The following is a 13,710-nucleotide window of genomic DNA, read 5'->3' as shown; positions in this document are numbered from 1 at the left end:
AGCCCCAGGGGGAGTGGCAGCCTGGCCCTGGCGTGATGGGGGCACCGTGTGCAGGAGCAGGGCCCCTCTGCCACTGAGCACGGACGGCCCACTGGGCAGCCAAGCTCTGGCTGGTAATGAATCCGTGCTCCCCCGTGCTTCTCCCTCAGGCGGATAATTTCAGTGCCAGCGGTGAATCCCACGTCACTGAAGCACCGATGAAACCCACTTCATTCTTGTTCTTTGCAGATATTTTAGGGTTGCCCTTCTTCCCTCCTCGACTGATGTCAGCTGTCTGTTTCGAACGAAAGTCCATCCAGCCACGGAGTCCATGCTGTTCAATGATATGTTCAGAGTGGCCATCGCCCAAACAGCCTTGCAGCAGAAGACCCTGAGAGTGGACCTGTGCTCTGTTAGTAAACACCGAGGGGAGGAGTGCCTGGTAGGACTTTTCACAATTTCCATTGTCAGATTACGCTTACGGTGGTTATTCTGAGAACAACTTGGCTAGTTGCCGTTCAGTCTGCCCCAATACTGCTACAAATCTGCCCAGCGTCTCAGACACTTCCAACGGTGCTTTCATTTTTGTATCCGAAATAGTGATTTCTGGTTTTCATTCTTTTATTGTAGACCTTTCAAACCTGCTTAGAAATTATGATTTTCTGTAAACCTACTTTTCACTTCCAACCTTTGGGATAAAGAAGAACTTTGATCTCTGTTATGACCATCACTGTGGAGTTTGTTTATTATCCCCAGGACCAGCCTCATGCTGGGTGCTCCGTGTACATTATCTCATTTAATCCTCATGACAAGAATATGAAAAGAATATGATTTACCCCTGTTTTCAGATAAAGAACTGCTTAGAGAGGTAACGTGCCCAGGGCCACACAGCTCGTGAATGAGGGATAGATTATCACAAGGACCTCCCACCCGTAATTCACTGTTACAGGTTTAAGTTAAGCAAGACACTGAGTATACAGTTCCTCTCTTCAGCTGGTTCTCCCCAGCCATGGTGCCAGAGCTTCTAGGAAGATTAAGTGTTACCTAGAGCAATAGGATATTTACATGCCAACCCAGAAAACTTCAAACATGACTAGAAGTGAGTGTAACACACTGGTGTGCATAATGACCAGAACATCAGTACATGCCAGTAGAGTGACACAAGGTGTTCAAATGCCAGCGTCTAGAGGTGTGCCCAGGTGTTCAAGGGGCAGTGTGATCGCTAGTTGAAACCCAGGTTGCTTAAGGGTCCACTGTAATCCCAGTCTAAAAACCAACCCTGAGATTCTTTTGTGATCCGCTTACATGCAGATTTTTTTTCTCACTAAGTATGTGCCATGATGCTACATAGCTCGTGGTTGGCTGGATCTGCAGATGTGGGACCTCAGATGCAGAGACCAACTGTGAGGTTATAAATGGATTTTTGACTGCAGGGTTGAGGGGTGGTGTTGGTGCCCTTAACCTGCACATTGTTCAAGGGTCACACCTGAGATTATGACATTTCCAGGTTAAAAAAAATCCACCACTGCTTTATGAATATTCTATTTTTTTTTTACCCTAAAACAAGCTTGTCTAGTAACTTTAATTATATCAGAGGAAGGAACAGTTATGGATTGAAATGTTTTATTTTCTCTGGTTTTTTTTTTTCCTTTCATTTCACGTAGGCTGGAACTCAGATCAGCCTGGCAGATTTACCATTTTCCAATGAGATTTTCACTCTGTGGTATAACCTACTTCCCTCAAAGCAAATGTCTTGCAAAAAGAATGAAGAAGAAACTGAGGATTCTATATTTCAACCAAGCCAGCCACTAGTCGATGCCATAGACTTGGTGAGTCACAGTTGGAGAAAGACGTCATTCCAATTCAGTGAAATCCTATGGACCAGAGAGAACGCTGTGACACCAGCGTGCTTTGATCCACGTGCACTGCACCCCACTCTCCATTCATAGCCTTCCCTCTTCTCCCAGCTTCCTAACGAGAGAGAGAGAGAATTTCCAGCTTTGTTTCAAGTCTACTTTATAAAAGAATCACTTGTTTCTGCTCACACTTCCTTCCATAAAAATAAACTGACACGGAGGTCTCGTTGCTTTCAGTGACTGTGGAAAACGTTTTGATTTAAATTTGTGCTTTCATATGTTCACATCTTAGATTCCACTACCAGGTTACTCATTTGGAACTCTCACATTTTTGCAAGCATTCAGTTACTAAGCCTAAACAGGGCCTTGGTTTCCATTTGTAACATCGATATCCATAAATATTTTCTTTTAAAAAGTGTGTTTGTAACCAACAGTCATGCTGCAGCACTTCACAAAAACGAACATAGGGGCGTCCTGTGAAGCCAGTCTTCACTGATTTGGCACTTGTGGGTACTGTTAGTGAGTTCAAGTTTATTCTAAATGATCTGTGAGACGTTTACTAAGCAAGAGTGATTCTCTAACAAAGGAGCAGTGCGTTACTGACCATCTCTGTGCGAGAAACTGCAGCGGCCATTGTGGTAGGTGGGACCGGGAACACACGTGCTCGTAAAGCAGACCTTTCTTCCATGCACGGCTTCCCGGGAGCCACCACGGAAGGCAGGCAAGATGATGAAATACGATTTCTGCATTTCAGAATGCTTTTGTAATGGCCACGCTGTGTATAGGATTTTTTTAAACAGCTTTATTGCAATATAATTTACATACCATACAATTCATCTGTTTAAAGTGTACAGCTCACTGATTTGAAGCACACCATTCGATGGCTCATGGTACATTCACTGAACTGTGCAGCCATCACCACAGTGTAATATTAGAAGTTTGTCACCAGCCCAGAAAGAAGCCCAGTGCACAGTAGCGGTCCCTCCCGGTTCTTCCTCACCAACCACTAATCATCTTTCTGTCTCTGTAAATTTGTCCATTATGGACATTTTCCATAAATGGAAGATTACAATATTCGTCCTTTTGTGAGCAGCTCCCTTCACCTTGCATAATGTTTTCAAGGTATATCCATATTGTAGCCTATATTAGCACCTCATTCCTTTTTCCAAATATTTCATTGTATAGATAGACCACCTTTTATTTATCTGTTCACCAGCTGATGAGCCTTCGGGCTATTTCTACTTTGTGATTATTATCAATAATGCTGCTGTGAACAGTCGGATACAGGAGTTTGTGTGGACGTCCGTTTTCATTTCTCTGGGGTGTGTACCTCGGAGTGCAACCACTGGGTCACCTGGTGGCTCTGTGTTTAGCGTTTGGAGGACCCGCCTGCCTGTTTTCCATCCTCCCCAGCAGTGTCTGGGGGTTCCAGTCCCGCCACACCTGCCACGTGTTAGCAGTCTGTCTTTTTGATTCCAGCCATGCTGGTGGGTGTGAAGGGGTATCTCTGTAACTTGATTTCACGTTTCCCTAATGGTGAATGATGTTGAGCATATTTTCATGGACTTATTGGCCATCAGTATATTTTTTGTTTGTTTTTGAACTGTCTATTCAGATCCTCTGTCTATTTTTTAAATGGGTTATTTATCTTTTTATTGTTCTTACGAGTTCCTCATATATTCTTGAGACAAGGCTCTTACCCAATAAATGATTCACAGATGTTTTCTCTCGTTCTGTGGGCTGTCTTTCCACTTTCCTAGTGGTTGCATTTGCAGTACAGGAGTTTTAATTTTGATAAAAGTCCAGTTTGTCTGGTTTTTTTTTCTTTTATCGCTTGTGTCGTATCTACGAAGGCTTTGTCCAACCTAACATCACAAAGATTTACTCTTTCTTCTGAGGGTTTTAAAATTTAGTCTTAATTTTTAGGTTTGTGATCAATTTGAGTTGTTTTTTATGTGTGACATGAGGAATGGGTCCAGTTTCATTCTTGTGCATATAGGTTTACAATTGTCCCAGGACTGTTTATTGAAAAAACGATTCTTTCCCCATTGAATTATCCTGGAACCCTTGCCAAAAATCAGCTGACCATAAGTTTGAGCATTTATACTTCTGGACTTTAAATTCTGTTCCATCAGGCTGTATGTCTACCAGGCCAGTACCATATTGCCTTGATTACTGTAGTTTTGCAGTTATTTTGAAATCAGAATGGATGAGTCCTCTAACTTTTTCTTTTTCAAGATGGTTTGAGCTACTTAGGGGTCCCTTACTTTCCATATGAATTTTAGCATCACTTTGTTAATTTCTAAAAAAAAAAAAACACGATTTTTTTTGATAGAGATTGCACTGAGTCTTTAGGTCAATTTGGGGAGTACTGTCATCTTAACAGTTTTAAGTCTTCTGATTCATGAACATGGGACGTCTTTCCATTCATTTAGGCCTTCCTTAGTTTCTTTCAACAATGTCTTGTAGTCTTCAGCGTATGCCTTTGGCTTTGAACCTTATCATCTTACTGTTTGTTTTCTTTTAGTCCTGTCTTTGTTCCTTTTCTCCCCTTCTTTCGGATTAATCAATTTTTAAAATTTGATTTTTCCTTCTATTAAAACATTAGTAAAACTGTCTTTCATTTTTTGCTGTTTCCCTGATGATTACAGCATGCATCCTTGACTTCTTAGAAACTATGTGAAATTAACACTTGCTTTTTTGCAGACAGTGCAAAGATTTTAAGACTTTAACTTCACTATTCCCTCTCCTCCTCCTGTGCAATTACTGCTCGTGTGTTTTAGTTACACATCCCACACAACATTATTATTATTGTGTTATTGACAGTCAGTATTTAGATTTTTCTACATCTTTGCCCTTTCTGATGTAGTCTTTTCCTTTCTGCATTATTGTGCTTACAATTTGGGTCATTTTCCTTCTGCCAGAAGAATTCCTTTAGTATTTCTTTTAGTACAGGTTTATTGTATCTTTGTTTCAATTTCATGTGTGAAGGACTTTTTTTTCTTTGCTGCATATTCAGATTTCTAAGTGAGCAGTTATTTCTCTGAACACATAAAAGATAACGTTTTGTTGTCTTCTGGTTTCCACTGATTCTGTTGAGCTGCTGGAGGCCAGTCTAAAAGATATCACCTCTTTTTTCTTTCACTGCTTGTAAAATTGCCTCTTTTTCTTTGATTTTCAGCAGGTTTTGAATGTGGTAATGTGTTTTTCTTTGTGTTTATTCTAGTGAAATTCTCCAGTTCTCTCCATCAGTTCTCTTGAACATATGAATTATGAAATGTTTAATTCCTTCTCTAAATAACTGCAGTATGCAGGTCACCGGTGGGGCTGCCTCCTTCGCTGTTGTTTTTCTTGGCTGTCCGTCACTGGGTGCTGTTCACAGTGCAATGCTGGATATCACATGTGAAGAACTGCACGGGCTCTGGCTGAAGATGATTTAATATTCTTCTGGAAGGCAGATTGCAAAACGGGCAAATCACCCGGATCACTCGAGGGACCCGAATTCCAGTTTTTCTCTCCCTGGGACCGTGAGGCAACTGAAACACCTGCCTCCCGTTCAGTCTCCCAGCAGCTGGTTCTCGCTTTCTCGGCTTGTTCGGCCCGTGCGCAGCACAGGGATGCCCAGTGTCTCCACAGGAACGTGGTGCAGAATATCGGGCTCACTTTACAGTCAGTCCATCTCCTCTGGCTCCTCGTATGCTGACTGCCTTGTCCTCAACTCAGTTTTCATCTTCGCATCCTCCCACCACCGCCACAGCCCTGGCGGCCGCAGTCTGTGAGCCCGTGTGCCTCCCACCCGCCAAAGGAAAAGAGCGGCGGTGATGGTTGCCTCACCTCCTTCCATCTCCCTCCTCCCTTGGATCTTGGCCCTCGAGTCCTAATTGCCTTTGCTTTGCTCTTCATTGCTGTGAAACAGCTGGAGTTTTCTGTTTGGTTGGGTTTTGCTTTTGGCTTTATTTTGTTCAGCTTTGACATTTATCCTCAGCAGGAGAACTGGGTCTCGTACTTTCTTCCTTTTCACACCTGGAGCCTACGTCCCCATCTGATAAGTTTTTGGATCATTCCTTGAAGCGTATGGTGTTCACTGTCTTGTTTTACCTTCTCCAGGATGCAGTGTCAGCCTTACTTGCAAGGACATCAGCTGAGCTGTTGGCTGTGGAACAAGAATTAGCACAAGAAGAAGAACCAGGGCAGGAGGAGGAGCAGAGGGGTCCGGAGGGAGACTGGTAAAGCAGTTATTTCCTTGTGCTATTGGGGTCTCAAAGAGGATTTGTTTCGTATCTCATAAGAAACGTGCAGGGGAACCTTTATAGGTTAACTCTTACTCTGGCGTTAGTGGAAAGCATTGCAGCATCAGGAGCTGCCCCTCGTGGAGGGAGCCTCCTTGGTCATCAGCTGAGAGAAGTGATGGCGAGACTGGGGGCAAAGCTAACACATGAGCAAGAGCCTTTGTTCCTGCTTCAGTCATTTTGACACTATTTCTTGAGCTTTTTTCTGATTTTAAGTCTAAACTATCTATTTTTAAAGGTATGGTAGTTTAGTATAGAGTCCCAGGTAAATTTAAGAACTAACTTCTTTCTGCAGACTACCAGAAGTACCATTTAGGCTCTGAGAAGTCAAAGCAGATATTTAGAAAACAGCTTCTGAATAGTTATTTCTCTGTTTATTGCCACTTTTACCTTCTTCCCTTCTCATTATCTATATACCCCATTTTTAAAAAAAAAAAAGGTTAGTATAGCTTTGTATGCATAATGTATAAAGAACTGTCTTTTCCTGGTTTGCACTGTTTTCTCTAAAAACAAATTTTAGTGAATGTGTGCGGTTTTTTTTTTAGTATATATGTAAAATCATTTGGGTTAATTTTGTATGTATCATTGCTTATACTGTTATTTTGAATGACTATTGACACATGTGCATTTACATATATAGCATTCATGTGTGTGTATGTATATATAAAACTTTTTACAAACTTTGAGTGACAAGATATATTATAAATAACAAAATCATGGACATTTGGAAGGAACAGCTTACTACAGTGCTGTAAAGAGGTAAGGTATACTTTGTTCTTAACAAAAGTCCTTTATAATGACTACAAATCAGAGCACTGCAAACAATAAAGAAAGTGAGCGTGATTATGAGATTCATCGTATCTTTAAATACTAAGCCTTCCTTTTGTATGTAAAATACAGCTTGTTTCCCACACATTTCAAAAAATACACTTAGAATGTAACATAAAGGAATTGATCATTTATGGTATTCAGTGCCAGTTCCCCCGGGTTCATTTAATGACTAAATGTTTAACAACTAGTCTGTGCCAATTAGTCAGTACGTCACCAACCACAGTTAAAGCTTGACCGTTAGTTATCAGTGGAAAAAGGACATGAATCTCAACAAAGCACAAGATACTCTTAACCCTCCTGGTACTCTTGTTTTCCTGTCAATACAGTTTATATAGAATATAAACCATATTTGTATTCTGGAGCCACGCTTGTAATGCCACCTAAGCCCATGCCACAGCTTTTGTTAAAGACAGGGTCCTAGAGCATTAGGGTCTTCTGTCATCTCAGTGGCAAAACTCCCTTCCACAGGGCTGCGCCCCTGTCAGACCATGAGCACAGTTGATAATGGATATTTTTATTCACTCTTAGCAGAGTGAATAAAATGGAGCATTCAGTTGTTTGATTAATTTTACAATAAACGAACAACTGATACCAAGTTATATTATAGTGAGTGTCAATATTTTTAAATGATGGGTTAACTTTATATGTGATTTTTAGCATGTTTCTATTTAATATTTAGGACTTAGGTCAAATTTCATGAATTTAACTTTACAGTATGAAGTTAAGGTGATTTTGCTGCAAACTGCCAGAAAGAAAGATAAGTTTATCTTTCACGAGTGTTTTAGTAAACACTGTTTAGTTCCAGCCCAGGAACTGTCCTGAATCGCAATGTGTGAGTCTGTTCATTGTACAGATAACAGTTTACACGCCCAGGTTGCACTGATCGTGGAGCACACCTGCTTGACCGTGAACAGGGTTGTGTTTTGTTGTGTTGTGTTTCACTGTAGGTTAACAATGCTAAGAGAGGCCTCTGATGAAATTGTGGCTGAGGAAGAGGCTGAAGTTAAATTGCCCGAGGGTAGTCGCTGTGCGGAAGACTTAAGATCATGTCCGAGTGTGGCTGAGATGAGCGAGGACGCGACCAGGAAAGAAAACAGCTGTGCCAGAGACCCGGGGGGTCAGCCCCCCACTGTGATACCCGCCCTGGTGAGGTTCTCAGCTCAGACCTAAAACGGGTCCCCTAGCGACCCCACGTAGACACACGTGTCTCTTCAGGTGTCACTGCATATTAGGATTTTGTGCCATAGCTGGTTGTGAGGGGCATGTGTAGGAGTAAGCCACTGAAGCATATAAATGGCCTAACGTTTCCTGATGGGCCCCAAATAATCATTCTCCACTTACATTTCATATAAGATAAATAGTGCTGTTTGGCTCTCTAAATGTTCTGTGAATATTTAGTAAAAGCATTTTCAGAATATCCTGCATAACAATGGGATGCCTACTTAATTGTACGTTTCATAAATGTAAGTTTATTTCAATTTCAAATATGAGGCAAACATTTAAAGTTCATGTTGGTTAGATGGTGTTCTGATTGAAAGCAAGTCCGGAAGATGCCACATGACTCGTTTCAGGCACAGGTGCAGGTCATGCTATTAAGCAGGTAACTTTGCAAGTTACTTGAGGGGCGTGTTCAGACTGCCACTGCCAAAGGGGGAAATCGTTTTCAAGGTTTCAGTATGCTGGCAAACTTGGGGGATTAGAAAATTCCAGTTCTTTATTTCTGAGAAAAATAATGTTATACTCTGCCTGAAGACCATACACACACACACACACACACACACACACACACACACACACACACACATATACACATACATATACACACACACATACATATACATATACACACAGTTGGCCTCCCACATTCATGGCCCCCCTACATTCGCACCCCGCCCCACATTCGAAGCTTGGATTCAACCCACCGCAGGTCAGATTGAACTAACCGCGGGTAGTAAACAGCACACAATTGGCCAATCGCCCAAGTGTGGAAGCGCAGATACCGAGGGCCAACTGTGGGACTTAAGCATCCGCAGGCTTTGGCATCCAGGAACCAATCCCCCACGGATACAGAGGGATGACTGTATATATAATTGCATATTCTGTGTAAACCTGTATGTAACTTTACAGGTTTAACTAGCATATTTTCATTTTCTTATATTTAATTTATCATTTATTCTGGAAAAAAATGAATCAGAAAGTTGAATAATGTTTAACGATGAAGCAGTCTCAAATAAGATTCTCTATAGAAGCACATTTACCCTCTGTAAATCTAAACATTTTTCCGGTCGCCTCCGTTAGAGGGGCGCCACCACTCACGGGGAGCCCTGTTGGGCGGATGTTATCCTACATACCGAGGGTAACTGCCCAAGAGCTAAATAGAAAGCCACTTACTTACCTGGGTTCCCATCACAAGAAAGACGGAGCCTGTCTCGGAAGAGGCCCTGGTGCTAGATGCGTCTCTTGTAAGATTGGGTTATTTCTTTGGTACTCAGTGTGCCCGCGTCTCTCCGCTCCTGACAAATTACTGACTCATATTCCAGGTTGATAAAGAGACAAACACCGACGAGGCAGGCAGCGCCAGTGTGGCAGTCCGCCCCAAAGACCGCAGCGGCCTGAGCGCCCGGCAGCGCGCCTTCGTGAGGAGCAGCGTGATCGTGCGCTCGCAGACCTTCTCCCCAGGGGAGCGGAGCCAGTACGTCTGCAGGGTAAGGCGTCTGCGGGGCCTGCGGGGCCTGCGGGGCGAGGGGTCTGCGGGGCGAGGGGTCTGCCAGATGGGGCGGAGCATCTACAGGGCAGGGTGTCTGCAGGGTAAGGCACACATCGCTCTTGGGGAGCTGCTGCCTCTCCCCACCCCCACCCCCCAGGGAGTGACTCAGCAGTGACAGTAGACTGTGCCACAGGGATCTTCAGACTAGGATTAAAGAACTAATGGCTAGGAATGCTGTAATATATATAAAATACCACACTCTTAATCGTTCTTTTTAGTTTGGGTTGTGGATTTCTTTCCTTTCTTTCCCCAAATTTAATGTCTCTTTGCTTCTAATGCCATTTATTTGGCAAACAAGTGGCATTAAGGACCTGACTGCTAAGTCTGTTTGGACATCGATGTGTATTTAGAAACTTAAAGTGACTCAAGATTTATAGTATCTTGTAAATTTGTGCTGTGTATCATGGTGCTTCAAACCACGTTCATCCTGCTGAATCAAAAATTATACATTGGGTTTTAGAACAAAACCTGTCTTTTAAGTACCTTGGATGGGAAACAGCAGAGCTTGTTAAGAAGGAATGGGGATGCTGAGGATGAGGGTTGCAAATTCAAGCAGGGTTCAGACTAGACTTCATGAGAAGGTGACGTTTCAGCACAGACCTGAAGCAGGTGAGGGAGTGAGGATGGGCTACCTGGGCTGAGGGTGTTCTCAGTGTCACACACTGTGACCGCACTCTGACCCTGAACTCTGTGCCATTATACAGACCTTTCATTTAAAGAATGGCTGTTGCACATTAGCTAAAAATACAAAGGGTAATTTTATTTCAAAATGTGTATAATTATCTTAACATATGACTTCTGATAACTGTCACCTAAAAGCAATTATTTAAATTTTTTTCAAATCAGGTTATTCAAGAAAAGCATAAAACAGGGAAAAACTTGTTTGGAAAGGATTTTCTTAAAGAAATAAACTCGTATTGTCACTACCTTCTTTCTGTGATAAACTTCTCAATTCTAAACTTCCTCTAGCACATTGTTATAAAGTGATTTACCTTTTTTTTTTTTTTTTGTCCTTTGTTGCCAGTTAAATCGAAGTGACAGTGACAGTTCCACCCTGGCTAAAAAATCGCTGTTTGTGAGAAACTCCACCGAACGGCGAAGTTTGAGGGTCAAAAGGGTATGTATTCCCTCAGCAACATCCCACTGTCCTAGACACAGCCAGAGTCTTGAATGTCCAAAGCCCAAACACCAGAACTGCCAAACGTCCCTGCTCCGTGATCTTGGGCTGTGGAATGAAGCCACCAAGATTACAGAGACACAAGCACTGTGTCAGTGGTAGAGATGGAGAGAGGGTGTTCATTCATCACGGGTCCGGAGCCTGTGCTGATGAAGGCAGGGAGCTCGGTCCGCAGTGTGGGTGGAGAGTGTTTCTGCCGCTGGCCACCTGCTCTGGGGCAGCCGGGGAAGAGTGTAACGCCGGCACCTTTAGTGAGGGCAGACCATCTGGTAAAGGAGTACCTGGTTTTAGGAGTGTACAAGGAGTAACCTGCTTTTAAAAACAGATACTTTGAGGTGAAGGTTAATGTAGCTTAAGCCAGCTTTTCCTGGAAGCCAGAGGTCTTTGGATGAGCTTGAAAGGGTAACTCTGGGAGAATATTTAAATAAACTGGAAGCTTGGACTGTTCAGAAATTCCTGTTTACTTACCAACAGCTGAACTACAAATGGAAAGTTGTTTGTTTACCAATAATTTGTTTGGTGCTCATTTAGTAGGCTGCTTTATTTCACCTTAAAACGTGCCGTTCGGTAAGTGTGAGGCACCGTGCGCACTGAGCTCTGCAGTGATGTGGTGCTGCGGGCAGGATGCTCCGCCTGTGTGTGCGTTCAGAGAGCGCACAGGACTCAGCAGAGCGCGGATAGAAGGGAGTGAGCGCATCTGGTTGGGAGACTTGAAAAGGCTTCGCAGGGAAGTTCTCTGGCCTTGACGCCCTGGAAAATTTTCAAAAGAAGGTGGTAGCTTTGTTGGGAGGACAGAGATGGACCCTGGGTGCTATCGGTGGGTGGCATGAAATGACACAGGGCATGGAAACACATTCAGGGCATAAGGCATGATCCAGCTTGGCCAGAGCTCGGCCCTGTGGATGGAAAAGATGGGCGTGAGGACTGGAAAGGAGGTTGAATCGATATCTTCCCCAGTGACTCTCTGGATTGATGCCAACGTGTGCAGAGTACCAGCCGTGTGCCTGGGCAGCATTTAACTTCCTCTAGCCTCCTAGTTACCTGACAGTCATAAACATCTTTCTCTTTTCTAAAGGTAAATATGCCTTTTGATATTTTGAAGTATAGGTCTCTCGGGTTACCAAGTTTTCTGCTTTAAAGGCACTTAAATGTCCATCCTCTTGAATGAAAGTTCTTCTCAGCTCCTTAGGATGGTAGCGCTCTTCAGAGAACTTTAAAGTTTATGAATTGAGTGGAGCTGAAAACAGTCGAGTTACTGATAAACTTAGTTATTAGAACTTCTTGCATCAGACAAAGGTTAACCCTGAAACGTCGTTTAGGAAATAATAGTTAATGGTTTTTAAAGGGAGCAGCTAAAGTTTGGTAGAAGTGAATACGGAACACTATTCTGATTTAGGAGTTACAGCAGGAAAAAGACAGTGAAGAGCACAGAGCAGTGGAAGGCGTCCGGGACGGGGAAGGCGGCAGGCCCGGCGTGGGAGGCACGAGGCTGGGGGGAGCTGTTGGCACAGCTCTTCCCAGTTCAGCGACCCCACGCTGACACTCTGAAGGCAGATATGGCGGGAGCATTGGCACCAAGGAACCCGGCAAACCGCACAGATCAGGGGGCCTCAGTTACATATGCAGCAGAGGAGCAGCGGGCCGCCACACATCAGAGTTGTTAGGGAGCCCCACGGGCCCGACATCTGGGAAGGATTTCTGATCTTGAAAGATTAGTAACACGGTCGTAGAGTGTGAGTCTGGGTGATTGTGCTGTGTAATAAGTGTGTTAGAGCAGAGGCTGGATAAAGGGAAACCGGATAATGAGAGCAGCGGGGAATGCTGCGGCAGACCTGTGGGCAGGGAGACGGGGAATCGGAGGAGACAATGAGAGCTATTCAGACTGGGCTGCAGCCCTGAAACACGAAGAGGGGCAGCCAGGCCCTCTCCCTCCGTCCGTCGTGAGCCCCGCCGTTGTTCCAGGCCTTCCTGCTGGTGGACCTGTCAAGTCCGAGCCCCTTCTCTCTCGTAGCAGATAGTACCGGCTTTATTAGTGATCTCTTGTCTTCCACCCCCACTGCCAGCAGCCTGGGCAAGAAGGGCCCTCCGCGCTTCCCTCTGCTCAGGCCGCCCTGCCCAGTCTCGGCCGAGTTCCCTTCCTCGAGTGAGTCTGACCCGGCCCTGAGTCACCCCCGCCCTGGCTTCCTGAGACAGAAGACGCTGCTTCACGGTTCACTGCTGTTTTCTGTCTTGGGCCATTCCCGAAACAAAGTCCTCAAGGGCAGAAATGGTGTCTTCTCTGTCTGGTGTTCTGCCTCCAAACCCCCAGCAGACACTTACTCATACACATTCAGTAATTATTTAATAAGTGGATGAGCTCGGCCCCAGGGGCTCAGGGGTGGAAGTGGGTGTCAGCAGATGGGAAGCCGGGGAGGGAGTCGGAGCGGAAGGATACTGACGGGAGGAGGGAGTCAGAGCCCTCGCTCCAGCGCTTCTACAAGTGACAGCGGGAGGTGTCCCCTGCGAGGCCACCGCCGTGTGTCCCGGGACGGAGGGGCTGTGAGTGTGCTGTGCTGTTTTCTTAGGGGGCTGGCTCTGGGTGGTAAACCGGTCCGGCTAAGCTAGGCTGTTCCATGGTAACAACTTGAAAAATCTCTGCAGCTTAAAACAAGGCATACTTCTGGTTTAGTTCCTGTCCCCCGCCGGCAGGCTGGGGCCCTGCTCCTCGGCCTCCCTCCGTACCCCCGCCACGGGGCCTCCGCCGCTGGGTCTCTGCTGTCCCTCTCGCAGGGGACAGAGAGGGACAGCTCTCACACTCCGAAGGCCTTCTGC

The 13,710-nt window shown here is 44.6% G+C and overlaps 1 protein-coding gene across 1 annotated transcript in view; it reads left to right on the top strand.

The window, feature by feature from the left end:
* The window catches only part of WWC2 (WW and C2 domain containing 2), a 129,876-nt gene that overhangs the window by 108,060 nt on the left and 8,106 nt on the right, over positions 1–13,710 (top strand). Inside the window, exons 15-20 of the mRNA XM_031440336.2 lie at positions 229–421; positions 1,644–1,808; positions 5,943–6,061; positions 7,903–8,101; positions 9,496–9,660; positions 10,747–10,839. Of these exons, the coding sequence (XP_031296196.2) occupies positions 229–421; positions 1,644–1,808; positions 5,943–6,061; positions 7,903–8,101; positions 9,496–9,660; positions 10,747–10,839 (934 nt within the window). The remainder of the gene's footprint in view (positions 1–228; positions 422–1,643; positions 1,809–5,942; positions 6,062–7,902; positions 8,102–9,495; positions 9,661–10,746; positions 10,840–13,710) is intronic.

The sequence above is a fragment of the Camelus dromedarius genome, chromosome 22 (assembly GCF_036321535.1).
Source record: "Camelus dromedarius isolate mCamDro1 chromosome 22, mCamDro1.pat, whole genome shotgun sequence".
In the NCBI taxonomy this organism is placed as follows: Eukaryota; Metazoa; Chordata; class Mammalia; order Artiodactyla; family Camelidae; genus Camelus; species Camelus dromedarius.
The sequence above is the reverse complement of the archived record's forward strand: the minus strand, read 5'-3'. Positions and strand labels throughout refer to the sequence as shown.